Source organism: Mesoplodon mirus, assembly GCF_964341445.2.
Source record: "Mesoplodon mirus genome assembly, chromosome: 9".
In the NCBI taxonomy this organism is placed as follows: domain Eukaryota; kingdom Metazoa; phylum Chordata; class Mammalia; order Artiodactyla; family Ziphiidae; genus Mesoplodon; species Mesoplodon mirus.
The window spans coordinates 27,180,432-27,197,028 of record NC_138985.1 but is presented as its reverse complement, the minus strand read 5'-3'; the positions used below and the strand labels follow the sequence as shown (position 1 = coordinate 27,197,028).

General features: G+C 42.6%; 1 protein-coding gene across 4 annotated transcripts in view; it reads left to right on the top strand.

The window, feature by feature from the left end:
* The window catches only part of GLI3 (GLI family zinc finger 3), a 281,589-nt gene that overhangs the window by 155,226 nt on the left and 109,766 nt on the right, over positions 1 to 16,597 (top strand). For all 4 annotated transcript variants that reach the window (XM_082631920.1, XM_082631922.1, XM_082631919.1 and 1 more), the window contains exon 4: positions 7,068 to 7,173. In XM_082631920.1, coding sequence (XP_082488046.1) covers positions 7,068 to 7,173 — 106 coding nt within the window. The remainder of the gene's footprint in view (positions 1 to 7,067; positions 7,174 to 16,597) is intronic.

Below are 16,597 nucleotides of genomic sequence, written 5' to 3'. Positions count from 1 at the left end.
TTTGCTTTTACATTTTGCTACCTGCTTCTGCTAATTTTGCAACATTGAAAAAAAACATTCGGAAGCTCTTTTCTGAGTTGGTTTATTTTAGATAGGACACAGCTTCTAGATCTCATCATCATTGTTCATTGTTGGTTTACTAGCTAAACCAGGCAACTTCTGAATTCGTTGTGTCTCTAAGGCTTCTGTAGTTAGAGCTGAGATACCAGATGCTTTCCTGGAAACATTTCATTCTCTGCCTTCACTTCATCAGCGTTAAGAATCCCAGTGTATATTTTTGAAACTATGAATTTGGCTTTTAAATTGTGCTATACAAAAAAATGGTCATTCACATAAGAATTTGTCACTGGTAAGAATTTCCATCTTTTAATTTCCATGCTTTCATAAGAAAATACACCATTAGCATAGTTCAAGTAAATGGATTTGTCACTTTTAAATGTAGTGACTCCTTATATGTTTTCATGTGATTTCCCTTGGACAGTTTTGCAGTTTCAGTATAATGGCTGTAAACCTTCTCTTATTTCTCTTTGCTGCTTTTCCTTCTGTTTATTTTTTTTCTCTGATCTTGGCAGGAAAGCTGGAAACAACAAAAATATGATGGCTGCATATATATGGGATCATAGGCAAGGCACATTCCAGAGGCTCTGGATGGAAGGATTTTATTGGTCGGTCAGTACGCAGATGTGGTCTATTTCTGCCATTGGGAATCCAATGGATGTGATTTTTAGTTGAGAAACTTGCAAAGACTAGTGGATAAAAGAAATTAAAAGGGACCAGGAAGGGGAAAGCTCAACTCTTTGTTCACTACCTAGGATACATTAGAGGTGGTAAAGGCAGATTTCTTGTTAATTTACTTGCAGAGGGCTATTTATCATTTTCTTGTAGAAACACATAATTATGTTTGTAAAAGGATCATGGCCTGGATGGATTGTGATATGACCAGAGTATAGTGCTGGGTAGCACTTAGATCTATTTAAAATATTAGATTAATTTAATATATCTGCATGCTGGCACAGAAGAAATAATAGATTGCTATCTGAAAAGTGGGGAATGCCCATGGATATTTATACAAGAGGAGTCCAGGACTTCCTTGGTGGTCCAGTGGTTAGGACTCCGCACTTCCACTGCAGGGGGCATGGGTTCGATCCCTGGTCAGGGAACTAAGATCCCACGTGCCGTGCGGTGAGGCCAAAAAAAAGAGGAGTCAGGAATGTTGGGTGGTTGCCAGAAGTAAAAATTGCTTGGGTTTCATACATAACACAGTTTTGTTAATCAGCTTTCTACGTAACCTTGTGTATGTGTTACTTATAAGGAAACTTAAATTTTCAGATGTTAAGTGTTTATTGCCATCATTTGCTAGATTTACAGTCAATTTCATCCATTATCATTTTTATCTTAGAATTTATTTATGATAAATAAAATCACAGGATAAGTATCCTTTTTCTGGATAATTGTCAGATTGGACACTTCTACTGTAAAGTTGTTTTTGTTTGTTTGTTTTTTGTTTTTTTCGGTACGCGGGCCTCTCACTGTTTTGGCCTCTCCCGTTGCGGAGCACAGGCTCCGGACGCGCAGGCTCAGCGGCCATGGCTCACGGGCCCAGCCACTCTGCGGCATGTGGGATCCTCCCGGATCAGGGCATGAACCCATGTCCCCTGCATCGGCAGGCGGACTCTTAACCACTGTGCCACCAGGGAAGCCCTACTGTAAAGATTTTTTAAGTCACACAAATACGCATATCGGTATTTCACACATACAGTGTTATGACTCAGAAACTATGTATACATGAAGAAAAAAAATGGTGTGTGGTTTTTCTGAGTTGTAAACATTTCTGAGAATTACTTTCTTGGGGTATGCTAAGGACAGGGTTTGTCAAACCGTTTTCTGTAGGGCCAAAAGAAATATAATAGGTTTTGTGGGCCATGTGTTTCTCTGTCGCAGCTCTCCAGCTGTGTCTCTGCAGTTTGCAGTTTGAAGGCAGCCAGATGCAGTATGCAAACGAAATGGCACCTGTATTCCAATAAAACTTTATTTATAAAAACTGCCCAGGGGCTTCCCTGGTGGCTCAGTGGTTAAGAATCCTCCTGCCAATGCAGGGGAAACGGGTTTGAGCCCTGGTCCGGGAAGATCCCACATGCTGCGGAGCAACTAAGCCCATGCACCACAACTACTGAGCCTGCGCTCTGGAGCCCGCGAGACACAACTACTGAGCCCATGCGCCACAACTGCTGAGCCCATGTGCCACAACTACTGAAGCCCGTGCACCTAGAGCCCGTCCTCCGCAACAAGAGAAGCCACCGCAATGAGAAGCCCGCATATCGCAACGAAGAATAACCCCCGCTCGCCGCAACTAGAGAAAACCCACTCACGGCAACAAAGACCCAACACAGCCAAAAATAAATAAATAAAGTAAATAGATTAATTTAAAAAAAAGAAATTAAAAAACTGCCCGGTGCAGGAGTTTGCCCCCCATAGCGTATGCTCCACAAGTTAAGGTTCCTGCCATGGTATGAAGAGACAAAATAATAGATCTTTTTTTATGCAAGGCATCTATCAGATGTCTCGAGTTTACTATACCTGCATTTCCTTAAAACTTGCACCGCATTACAGAGGGTCTTATAAACAAGATGATCTACACTAACGACTCGGGAGATGCTTCCAGCTGCACACAACATTCATGTAGGACTGGAAAGAAGATTCCTGATGCTCCCTGAAGCGCTTGCTTCATGGGATGATGCCACCTGGATGTCCAGCAAGTCCACAGCTGGTCCCTTTGGGGTTCCATGCCTTAGATTCTGCTCATAGCAGACCTGCAGGGCCACATGCTTTAGACATTCCCGGTCAGGCATCCGGGGCTGTCCTCAGAGGGGCAGATGAGCCCCTTGCTGGCGCTGTGTTATCCACAGGCATATTCCCGTCCACGGTATAATCCTGTCCACAGGGAGGAACACAAGGATGTCTGAATGGGGAGTCAGTCTGGGTGTGGAGACCGTCCACGTGGTGATGTGTTCCTTAGGCCACTGAGCCCTGGTATTGCAGGTGTCAGGGTAATGATTGGAGACACTCAGCAGGGGGAAGAGGCAGAGATGGCACTTGGGTGCCACTCCACCATCTCATCGGAGTGTGAGGGCCCCTCTCTCCCCCTCTTGAGACCTCTCCTTTGATAGATGCTGGATGATTCCTTTGGTTTGGGCATAGTGGATGCTGCCCACATTGGGTTTTAACATTTCTGCTGATGGCAGACGATTGAGTGAATTGGAGGGGACTGGACATTCCTACAGGCAGGGCTGACCCCACTGACAAGAAAAATCATCTCTAGTGTAGGTCTAGAATAAATTCCAAAGTCAGTGAACAGATGACTTCAGGATTTAAATAAGCCAGGAGAATTTATGCCCTGGGCGGTTTACTCTTGTGGGTCCTCCTGTACTGTTTCCTGGGCACTTTCAGGCCACTCAAATATCATTTGGTGAATTACTCCTTCAGGGCACAAACAGAGCAGCCCTTGATCTCTCTTTTTTAATCTACAATTTTTATATGTAAATTTCAAACCTTAAAAGACAGTTTCCCAGAATGGCATCCGAGAGATCTCATAGCCTGAGGATATTAAAACTATTTCTTGGGAGAAGGATGCAACAACTGAAGATAAACCTCCAAGTGTCTTTTCCTGGCTACAGGTTTTATGATCAACCCAGGCTGTTGTGAGGAGACCTAAAAATCAATGCCTCTCATTCCTAATGAGAGGCTCGCCGCACAGCCTGATGACAGCCAGCATGAAATCGAATACTGACAACTATACCCAGCACAAATATTGTTACTATGCATTTCAGTTTAAACATGTGTCAAGCCAGTTACATATTTATGGGGTTTAAAGACTCTTCCACTCGTGCCTAGGATAATAGACACTCTGCAAATCTCCGTTTAGTCTAAGAGGAATTTGGTCCAATAGTCAAACCTCTTGTGAGTCTGTAATAAATCATCTTTGCAACCCAAAGCATGGACAGTTGACTGCTTCCCACTGCTCCCCAGACTTCCCCCACCTGGTAGAGTTTTAATTCCTTCAGTAAAATTGATTCCCCCAGTTCTGCACATTATTCTGCCTGTCTTCCATTTAGCCCGTTAGTTTGCTGACAGCAGAGTACACAGCACTTAGCAGCTGGTTTGTGGAACCATCAGTCAGGAAATTGTATGATAAATAGGAGGGAACCAGGTTTAGTGGCACTTCCTTCTGCTTCAGCAGTTTTTGCCCGACTTTGGAAAAGTCATCATGTGGTGTTTTGTCAAGGGCCAGAGCAGGAGATGGCTGCGGTGCGGTGACTTATTACACATACCCCTGAGTTACGATGCTCTGCAGCTGTGCTGCTCATGTGTAAATAATAAACCGGGAGGTGGGTAATTATGGTGGCTGCTGGCGACACGGGCCTGTTCTCGTCCTGTGGGTTTTCTTGGACAGCTTCTTGGGCTCGTGATGGAATATACTGCGATCTTCCACAGAGAAGCGACCAGCTGAGATGCAAGGGTAGCACTCCATGTTTTAGGAGTCGCAAGCATTTTCTTTTTTTGAGAGGTGTGTTGGGATTAATGTCATGCGATGCCACATATGTTAAAGGACATGCTCGTCCTGCTTTTTATTCTTCGTTTTTACTGTTAGGCTGTGGTCAAGCGTGTCTTGAATTGGAAGAGGGCTGTTCCATTGCGTTTACCAGAAAGTGGCTTCAGAGGTGAGATTTCCACTGATAATTGACATGAGGTATAATTGTTCGCACAGACTTTATTGGTCCAGGAGACCAATAGTAATTTTAGTTATTTTCAACTAAATCGAGAAGGAAACAAATAGAAATAAAAATGCTTAAACTAAAATCAGATGTCTTTGATGAAATCAGATCATATCCATATTTTTTGGCTCTTTATTTAACCTGATTCCAGAATATGGAATTCATAAATTTCCTTGGGACATAAATAAACACTTCGAGTAAACAGTGCTGCAAGATGCGTCACATACTTTCATTCAGAATTAACTTTTAAACTCCCAAAACACACTCAACAGTGAGAAATGACTACTAAATGCCCCAGTAATTCCTAACCCTCACCCTAACCCTTTTCTCTTAAATATGTTTTCAATGCTTGGTCATTTTCTCTCTCATTCTGAAAGAAAGAGAGAGGGTGAGAGAGAGTGAGACAGTGAATCCTGTTAATTTCTTAAAAATAAAAGGATGGCAATGCCTTTAAATATCTGTAATAGTCTTATAGTTTTCCTTGGGGTAAAGATTTATACTGCTTGGGTACATGCTTTTGATTTTATTGAATTATGTGCCTGTTTTTCACCCCCTATGCATATAATCTTTGCAATGTTATTATAAATACTCATATAAAAAATAATGACTGTTACTTCCTGGATATATGAGGCATATATTGAATGTAGAATAAATTCACACATTTTGAGCCCTTGTGTGTATGAAAAATCTGGATTTGTGCTTCTTCTTTTTTTTTTTTTTTTTTTTTCTTTTTGCGGTATGCGGGCCTCTCACTGTTGTGGCCTCTCCCGTTGCAGAGCACAGGCTCCGGATGCGCAGGCCCAGCGGCCGTGGCTCACGGGCCCAGCCGCTCTGCGGCATATGGGATCCTCCCAGACCGGGGCACGAACCCGTATCCCCTGCATCGGCAGGCGGACTCTCAACCACTGCGCCACCAGGGAGGCCCTGTGCTTCTTCTTAATTCACAGCTGCGCCCACATAGAGAAAAGCAGATACAGTTAACACCCACTTATCTGTTGCAGAGAATTTAATCACACAGCACACAGCCAAGAGCCAGGAAGTAAATAAGTGAAAGTATCTTCCAACTCTGACATGGTTGTCACAAAGTCCCTCAAAACGCCATATAGGGCTTCCCTGGTGGTGCAGTGGCTGAGAGTCTGTCTGCCGATGCAGGGGACACGGGTTCGTGCCCCGCTCCGGGAAGATCCCACACGCTGCGGAGCGGCTGGGCCCGTGAGCCATGGCTGCTGAGCCTGCGCGTCTGGAGCCTGTGCTCCGCAACGGGAGAGGCCACAGCAGTGAGAGGCCCGCGTGCCGCAAAAAAAAAAAAAAAAAAAAAAAAAAGTGTGTGTGTGTGTGTGTGTGTGTGTGTACACGTGCCATGGATTCTAGCAGGGACTTTTGTTTTTTTAACATCTTTATTGGAGTATAATTGCTTTACAATGGTGTGTTAGTTTCTGCTTTATAACAAAGTGAATCAGCTATAAGTATACATATATCCCCATATCTCCTCTGTCTTGCGTCTCCCTCCCACCCTCCCTATCCCACCCCTCTAGGTGGTCACAAAGCACCGAGCTGATCTCCCTGTGCTATGCGGCTGCTTCCCACTAGCTATCTGTTTTACATTTGGTATTGTGTATACATCCATGCCACTCTCTCACTTCGTCCTAGCTTACCCTTCCCCCTCCCCGTGTCCTCAAGTCCATTTTCTACATCTGCGTCTTTACTCCTGTCCTAGCAGGGACTTTCGAACATGACTCTTTTCCTTACAAAACATCATGGGTATGGGAGAAATGAAAGCTAGTAGTGATGGTACGTCTTTGTCTAAAACTCACTTGACAGTGTCATCTTAAAATTAAAAAGTGGGGTATTCCCTGGCGGTCCAGTGGTTAGGACTCTGTGCTTGCACTGCCAAGGGCCCGGGGTTCAGTCCCTGGCTGGGGAACTAAGATCCTGCAAGTCACGTGGCAAGGACAAAAATAAAAATTAAAAATTAAAAAGTGTCTTGGAGTCTGTTCCTCTTGGCTTTGTGGCAGCCCTTGCCCTCCGGCCGGCCCCTTGCAGGGTAGGAGCACGTGTTGTTTCTCTTTCTTGCTTTCCTGCCTGCGTTCAGTTATTGGTGCATTCGGAGGCTTTACTGCCTCAGGTGCTGGTATTAGCATCTGCTTGGTTCTGAACCGTAAAGAATTCTTCCACAAATTCTTCAGGTAGATTCGGCATCAGTTGTGAAGACTGCGTTAGCAGTGTGGTTTCATGGATTGGCATTCCATTTCAGAGTGTTCCATTTATACAGGCTGTACTTTCTTTCTTTTTCAGACCCTCCTCATCTCTTTCCTGCATTCCATCCTCCTGTACCAATCGATGCAAGACACCATGAGGGCCGTTACCATTACGATCCGTCTCCGATCCCCCCTTTGCATGTGTAAGTATTACAACTTTACCCGTCAAAGAAACAGCACAAAATACTGGCTTTCACCATCTCAGGATTTTTGTTACCAGCACAGCTACTGGGCTTTGAAGATGTGATAGAAGTCTAAGATTTACTTTTGAAATACAGCAAGCCTATATGTTCCTGGCCTCACTGAAGCAAATCCCTGCTGCTTCCTGAAGAATGCCTGTCACACTAGGTGGCTGGCAAGTATTTTTTATATAGTTTTGCTGACATGTGTTCCGTGGGCTGTAAATACTAAATTCAAAAATTGGGCCTAATGGAAGGTTACCTACCACTCAGGATATGTATTTGGTTGAGAGTGGGTGTGAAGTTTTTCATGTTCCAATTTCTGTTACGGGAAGGTCCTGTTCCAGGGATCAGGATGCATCGTAATGAAATTTTCATGGTAAATTTTCATAGCCCCTGTGGTGGGTACACCAACGGTCACTTGATTGATGGGAATGTCACCCAAACAAAATGGCAAATGTGATCAAGCACATAGTTTACACAAAGATAAAAGGAGAGAATGGGGGTGATAACATACATTAGAAAGGGAAGAAGAAAAGCCAAATATCATATATGAGGCTAAAAAAAATGATACAAATGAACTTATTTACAAAACAGAAACAGACTCACAGACCTAGAAAACAAACTTAGGCTTACCAAAGGGGAAAGGTGCAGGGGAGGGAGAAATTGGGAGTTTGGGATTGACATATACACGCTCCTATATTTAAAACAGATAACCAACGAGGACCTACTGTATAGCACAGAGAACTCTGCTCAATATTCTGTAATAACCTAAATGGGAAAAGAATTTGAAAAAGAATAGGTACATGTATAGCTGAATCACTTTGCTGTACTCCTGAAGCTAACACAACATTGTTCATTAACTATACTCCAATATAAAATAAAAATTAAAAAAGAAAAAAAGGAAGAAGAAAATCTCCTGGAAATTAATGTGATCTTACTCAGGTTAGGGGGGAAAGAAGATCAGGTAGTCAGGATAACCCTCACCTAAACTAACATGGTCTTCGTTTGCAGAATTGTCCAGAAGACTGATATATACTCTAACAAGGGGAGTCAATCTTTGGGAGCCGCTGACCCTTAGGAGTGGCCTTGATTTTACATTGAGTCCTATCTGGTAATCACCCTTCATTCTGAGACAGTAAAGTTAGAAAAGCCTAAATAATACTTTGAAGAATCCTGCTAGTTATTTGGATGGTAGATTGCACCTCCATGGCTATTAGTTATAGCTGTGTAATTACACATACGCCAAAGAAAAATGAAGTTGTTTTAAAACAAGTCCTCCTCTGTGAACAGAATTAATTGATATTAACAACCCTAACTCTATGCCCAAGTACACATATAATATTTTACCCACAGTTTTTTGGATCCATCTCCCATTACTGAATTGTAATTTCAGAGCAGATTTGCCTGGAGGTAAGTCATAAATCTGTGTTCAGATTTCTATAAGCATTAAAGGAGAAGTGGATATTTAGGGAGAGAGAATGCAGAAACCTGTGACTTATTCTTCAGCTTTTCACTAGAACACAAGTAAGTATTTACAGGCTTCTAAAGCCTGCTAAAAATACACTCAAAACCAAGACGCCAATTTAAAGCCCCCTAATACAAAGGGAAGGAAATTACAAGTTCAGGCTGAAACCTGCTATGGAATTCCTCATGTTCTACCAAAGTTTTGCAGTACGGATGGGACCACAAGGGTCTCAGACGAGGATCTGCCCTGTGGTACAGAGCCAGCAAGGGCCCACCGGGCCTGGGAGATGCCGATAGCTGAGTTCTCCCAGACTCCAGTCTCTGAAGTGATGAAGTAATTTAAATCAGATTTTCTATGGGATTTCAGAGTGCTTCACTCTTAAAAAAATCATCTTATAGAGAAATTTCGAAAGATGAGTTTATATGATAGAATAAACTAGTTCCTCTGCGTTCATTATGGTTTGCCTTGTAATTAAATTCAAATATGAATTTATCAGTAAAAATCGTAAGTCTTGGTTCTTTGGCAGAATGTAAGAACAGCAAGCCCTCGTATAGATCACACTGTATGTTCTAGGCCCTAATTGCTGTATCTAAAGAATTAGCTCGCTAGAGATAAAAACACCACAGGATAAGGCAGGTCAAGTTTGAAGAATCCTAGGAGAGAGGGCTGCATTATCTACAGGACTGCTGAGCAGGGATTTTTATAGATTTTAATATAGTCAACCCTTTGTGTCTTCCGGTTCTGCATCTGAGGGTTCAACCAACCTTGGATTGAAAATATTGGAGAAGAAAATTCCAGAAAGTTCCAAAAAGCAGAACACGAATTTGCAGCACACTGGCAACTATTTACAGAGCATTTCCATTGTATGAGGTATTATAAGTAATCTGGAGGTGATTTAAAGTATCCAGGAGGATGTTCATAAGTTATACGCAAATACTATGCCATTTAATATAAGGGATTTGAGGATCCACGGATATTGGTATCCATGAGGGTTGTGGAACCAGTGCCCTTCAGATACCGAGGGATGGTCATCCTTCCTGATTTTTTTTTTTTTTTTGCCCTACGCGGGCCTCTCACTGCTGTGGCCTCTCCCGTTGCGGAGCACAGGCTCCGGACGCGCAGGCCCAACGGCCATGGCTCACGGGCCCAGCCGCTCCGCGGCATGCGGGATCCTCCCAGACCGGGGCATGAACCCGTGTCCCCTGCATCGGCAGGCGGACTCTCAACCACTGCGCCACCAGGGAAGCCCGTCCTTCCTCTTTTTCAGCCAAACTTTAGGATAATTTTTCAGCAGTTGACTAAATGGTTCTCTAGCTGCGTAAATGTTTAGTTACCAAAGGTTCATGATGTAAGGCGTGTAGATAATCCTGAGCCTCCCAACACACGCTCTGGAGGTGCTAGGGGAATGTCATGGCTGGGCACAGAGCGTGCTGAGCACGTGCTCTGTGGTCTCCTGGGACTGCTCGGCATAGCGGGGTCCTGGGTGGAGACACTGAGCTTTTGGAGTAGGCTCTGGGAAGCTCGGGTCAGTCTCACCTCTGTGCCTTATAATGTGACATTCTGTCTGTATTACCTTCAGTGGTCTTCCCTCCCTGCATGGCAAACATTGGTCAAACTCCTCACCCTCAAGGCCTAATTCAAAATCACCTCTGCTGTCTGTCCCAGAGGCTGTTCCTCAGAGAACCTTGTGTGCCTTTAATCGCAGCCGTATCCTCTTGCCTGGTCAATTACTGTTTAGCAGTCACTGCCCCTGCTAGATTCGCAGGCATTGCCTACCCCTCAGCCAGGCACTTAGTAAAACATGCTCAGTAGGCCTTCAAGGTGTCCAGTCTGGGAAACAGTGGACCAGCACTCAGAGAGCTTGACTCCCAATCTTGCTTTGCCTGTGCTGGGAACTGGCAACTTAAAATTTCCATATATTGGTTTCATTCTGTGGAAATGAAGTTACCTGCCTTACCCGACTCTCCAAATCGCAAATCCAGGAGTTCAATGAAATTGCGTTCTTGTGAGCACCCTTGAAAGCAGGGTGCTCTAAGCAAACGCGGAAAGTTAGCATGGCGACAGTTAGGGGCATGACAAATATTGAGATTCTGTTCTGGCCTGGCTGAATCCCGAATCCCTGGGATGCTTTGGCACCTTCTGTGATGCAAATATAGATGCTTGTGATCAGATCATTTTAGGCGTGGAGGGTAATCTAGGCAAATACAGCTTGGTTACTAAAACCTTAAAAACACATCTTTGCCAAGGGGCTAAAGCAGTAGCCTGGAAAAATAAAATGATTTTATCTAGAAGTTGAATTCCAAAATGCTTGTTTTATAATTAGCTTCTAGAAAATGAGATCAAGTGAGTTTACGGAGTTTTTAGAATAAATATTTTTAATTATAAGTCGACAACATTTGGGGATATTCTCATTGTTTCGTACACATGATTGTTCTTCTGGTGCCAACTTCAAAAATGAAATTGTAAGTCTCTTGAAACAGGATGTGTGTTGATGATGGAAATGCCAACAGGTCTCTGTTTAGAAGGATGGCAGACACTGCGATAATTATGCTATCGTATCCTATCATTAATGATTCTATTGAAAGAGGTTTGTAAATTGCTCCTCGTTTTAGATAAACCACCCTATATTAAGGCGTCAATGATATGGTGCAGAATTAAATTAGAATCTCAGAAAATGAAATACGCTCTGTATTAGCTGTTTGACACTTAATTTGCCTCTGAATGAGTACAGGAAATCACAAATTAACCTGCCTTTGTTTTTCCAACCATGGCTTATTAGGTGTTAGAACAACTACAATTACAGCCTAATAATAACCACCAAGCCTTATAAATATGTACGGAAATGCGTCAGTTTGTGTTAAAGAGCCCAGTTTGTTAAATGGAATGCCTTTAGCTTACCTGATTTACTCTCACAGTGTTCTCCAGAGTTTATGGTTAGGCAATGTAGACAGAGTATAGCCATTTAAATTGTTACAAATACAGTACTGGAAATAATGTTAGAATTTATTAGTATTTCCTTTCTTAACTCGAAATCATGAATTCAGATGTGGGATTTCTAAGTGGGGCATGGAATGTCAGTGTCATCATTCCCTGAGTTGTCATGTAAAGGTTGTCAGAAAAATGTATGATTCCTGCATTATATTTATTTAATTCAAGTAGCTTGAAAATTAAGAAACACTGGATATGGGGAATTTTCCCTTTTCTTCTGAAAGTTATTCTCCACTGAATTCACCAGAACTTATGTTCAATAGCAAATTGGAGTTTCTTGTTCTCTCTCAAATCATTTGCTTTGACCACAGAGTCCATGTTTTATTAAGCCATGTAGAAAAAAGTACAATATTTTAGAAAAATATCAATGAGTATATTTTATTATGTTGCTGAGATCGTTTGGAGCGTTAATGATAGAACCTGAATCTGTAGCCACATGGTCAAGGCAGAAATTTCATGTGATTATTTCTACTTCTTGGTCTTCTCTCTGCTTCCTGCTCTGCATTGTTTCCATCAGGGCTGTGGGGTTGCATAACTCCAGGAGCTATCGTTGTAACCTACGGGAATTGATGGTGTTCTCTAGGCTAAGGATTACTACTTGTTTTAAAATTCCACTTGGAGACGCAGACATAGAGAATGGACTTGAGGACACGGGGAGGGGGAAGGGTAAGCTGGGACTAAGTGAGAGAGTGGCTTGGACATATATACACTACCAAATGTAAAATAGATAGCTAGTGGGAAGCAGCCGCATAGCACAGGGAGATCAGCTCGGTGCTTTGTGACCACCTAGAGGAGTGGGATAGGGAGGGTGGAATAGGCAAGAGGGAGGAGATATGGGAATGTATGTGTACGTATAGCTGATTCACCTTGTTATAAAGCAGAAACTCACACAATTGTAAAGCAATTATACTTCAATAAAGATGTTGAAAACAATAAAATAACTAAATTTTAAAAATAAAATAAAATAAAATTCTACTTGGAAATTTAGACAATGGGAATATTACATCCCTCTCCCCTAGAAACAGTTGTATTTTCAAGTGACTACTTTCACGTTGATGAAGAAAGCGCTCTTTCTCTAGCATTTTGAGTGTGTGCATTTTTTCCCTTGCTTTAGTGTTAGAATGCATTTAAGCACGCTTACTTTTGAAAGTAATTTTTTTGTTTGTTTGTTTTGTTTTGTCTTTTGGCCACACCGCACGGCAGGCAGGATCTTAGTTCCCTGACCAGGGATCGAACCCGTGCCCCCGTGCAGTGGAAGCACAGAGTCTTAACCACTGGACCGCCAGGAAAGTCCCCAAAATATCGATCTTTTACATACAGGTTTTTTGAGCCAAAGTTTCCTCATTTATGGACCAATATGAATTTCGGACTGTCCATCTGCTTCTGCTGAGCTTGGCAATTCATTTTTAAAAGCAGGATCAGCCTCAGTTACTAATTTATTACAATAATTCGAGCCCCACAGATCTTGACAGTGGAGCTGAGAGCTACCCTTGTCTCGTGCTATGGATGTGAGCAGCACTGCATCCCAAGCTGCATCCCAAGCCAGCACTCTTGACAGTCTGTCGCATTTCACCATCCACTTAACTAATTCATTTTACAAAAGCAGCTTCATCTCTTCTCTCCTGGGGGAAATGAGCATTAATGTTCTCTTCTACTCAGCAGCTCTTTCTTCTCTTAGTTGAGTCAACGTGCCTCTTTCCAAGGCTGCCTGACTCACTGGAATTATTTCACCGAAGTATGAAGAGCTGCTCCTCTCACTAAAAGTGGTCCACTTCCTGGCGCCTGGGGAGAGGACAGGACACGGTAGATCATTAAAATGAGCTGGGAAAGAGAGGGATTTGGAAATAAACGAGGCTTCCCCCATCGCCACCATGGTTATGACTGCCTTTTAAGGTTCCGAGCGGGGAGACCAGTAGCAAGCTTGGAGTAAGAATAAATACATTTCTTTCCAGACAGAGGAAGCTCTAAGAAAAGATAGAGTATTATGGTAAAAGCTTAGAGAAAGAAAGAGGAAGTGGATGACCAGAACTACTACTCAGTTTCCCTCCCTCCTATCCTCCCTCCCTCCCTGGATTCAGCACCTTGTGTGAGTTGCTTAGTGGGAATTCATCTAATAATTATTCAAAAGCAGCCTTCAATCTAGCCATCTACTTAAAACTTGGTGATGGGCTCATAATACGTAATGGTGATTTCATTATTTTCATTCACAGGGAAAGCCTCCAGTAAAATGTAGAGATTGAGCAAGACCTTGTATTTGTATTTGGGGGCATAACTTGTTTGGAATATTTTAATAGTACAATTTAAAATTAACACAGGCAAGTCCTTTTCCCCCCCGTGTTTGTGCTCTACCATAAACATTATTGAGACTGATAAAGTGTGATGACATATCAGATTTCAGGCATACCTTGTTTTATTGTGCTTTGCAGATATTTAATTTTTTTACACATTGAAGGTTTCTGGAAACCCTGTATTGAGCAAGTCTATGGATACATCTTTCCAACGGCATTTGCTCACTGATAGTTAGCATTTTTTAGCAATGAATTTTTTTTTTTTTTTTTTCGGTACATGGGCCTCTCACTGTTGTGGCCTCTTCCGTCGCGGAGCACAGGCTCCGGACGCCCAGGCTCAGCGGTCATGGCTCACGGGACCAGCATGTGGGATCCTCCCGGACCAGGGCCCGAACCCGTGTCCCCTGCATCGGCAGGCGGACTCCCAAGCACTGTGCACCAGGGAAGCCCTAGCAATAAAATATTTTTTAATGAAGCCATGCACATTGGCTTTTTCTTAGACATAATGCTATTGCACACGTAATAGACTACATTATATTGTAAACATAAATTTTATGTGCACTAGGAAACCAAAAATTCATGTGATGCGCTTTATTTGCTTTATTATGATCTGGAACCGAACCCATAATATCTCCCAGGTAGGCCTATACATCAAATACTGTAGCTAACATTTTGTAACTCTCACCTCCACCCTCCAAAATAAGAAAAGAAAAAAGAACAGAAAAGAGAAGAAAAGAAAATGAACTAGGTTATAATCACATCTCTTGGGGGCAAAGACCACCTGTGTATGTCTTTGCATTTGCTAGGCTGAGCCCGTGCCTTTGCAGAGTGGCTCCTGGATAAATATTGTTTTCCATGGTGATAATGGGCTGTCCTTTTTTAGGCCAGTGCAGGATGACTGCCATCCTCTTTCTTTTGTTTTTGTTGGTTTACTTTGGTAGAGTGTGTCACCTCATGCCAACAAAGCTAGCGCACTGAGGACTCAAAATCAAAAGCTCGATTCCTTCTGAAGATGATGTTAATATAAATACCTACTGCAGTGTCAGATGCTCTCCACTGCCAAGTGAATTCCCTGATATTAAATTAGTTACTGGTTGTGAAGGCCTGAGGTCACCTTATGTGACTAGGTACCATTGAACTTAATAGCTGCTTCTCAGGCCCCTCACGTGGAAATAAAATTAATGAAATTAGCAATCTTTAATTGATAATGTAATATGAATACCAAAATTCCAAATATAAGGGGGAAAAAATGACTAGACCATTCACATAAAAAATATAATAATGGCCATAACTGGCTTTTTTTTTTTTTTTTTTTTTTTTTTTTTTTGCGGTACACGGGCCTCTCACCACTGTGGCCTCTCCCGTTGCGGAGCACAGGCTCCGGACGCGCAGGCCCAGCGGCCATGGCTCACGGGCCCAGCCGATCTGCGGCATGTGGGATCCTCCCGGACCGGGGCACGAACCCGTGTCCCCCGCATCGGCAGGTGGACTCTCAACCACTGCGCCACCAGGGAAGCCCCCATAACTGACATTTTTGACTACTTACTGTAGGCACAATTTTAGAAACTTTACAAAACTATCTCATGTAGTACTTAGAATATTCAGCCCTAGGATGGAGTTATTATCACTAGCCTCCTTTCCAAGATACGGAAACCTTGACACAGAGAAGTTAATGGTTGTGCCATTATTTAAACCTAGATATCAACCACGACACTCCTTGCACTTGACTTTCATCCTCTGCTCATGAAAACGAGCACTGGGGCCTTTGGTGCTCTAGTTTATACTTACTGGATGAGCCCAAATAATTCTAACAATACCCTGATAGGACATTTTCAGTGTCACTGGCTGTCATCGTCTTCTGCAGAATTCTAAGATAGGAACATGGCAGTGAGGAGAAGAGCTGGAAAAAGCCTTGTCTGTAGCAAAACAAAACAAAATTAGATACACATCAAGGTTTGCTACTGTAGAACTTGTAACCTCCAACAGCTGGACATTTATATATCCAGCTACATGGAGTATTGGGTGAATTGTGATTCATCCACTTGGTAGAATATTGAAAAAAACAGTAGCATTTGAGAAGACCATATGAAAACATGGATAAATAATGGTCAGTGATCACAGCTGTGTACCCTATAAAATGTAAGCCATGTTGGATGAGATCATAATATGTATCTGCCTGGAACCTTCTTCCCTAAGATGTCCATCGCTTGCTCCCTTACTTCATACATTTCCCTGCACAGGCATCTCCTTATCACAGAGGTCTTCAATGAAGAACCATCTAATGAACAGGGATTGACAAGCTATGGCCTGTAAGCCAAATTCAGCCCATGGCTTGTTTTATTGGAATCTAGTGACTGCCACTTATTTACTATTGTCTATGGCAGCTTTAGCAATCAAGGGCAGAGATGAGTAGCTGAGATAAAGGACATGGCCCGCAAAGTCCCAAGGCCTGATCTAAAATAACACCCCCTTTCTAGCCTCACTACCCCCTTTCTCTGCCTTATTTTTCTTTTTTTTATAAGTGATGCCATGCACCATATTTTCGACTTTCAGGCTTTCCCACCGCTATTCCCAACATTTCTTGGTGCATATCGTATCAGTTCACAAAAAAGAAAATAAGTCTTATTGTTTGGGTATCATTTCT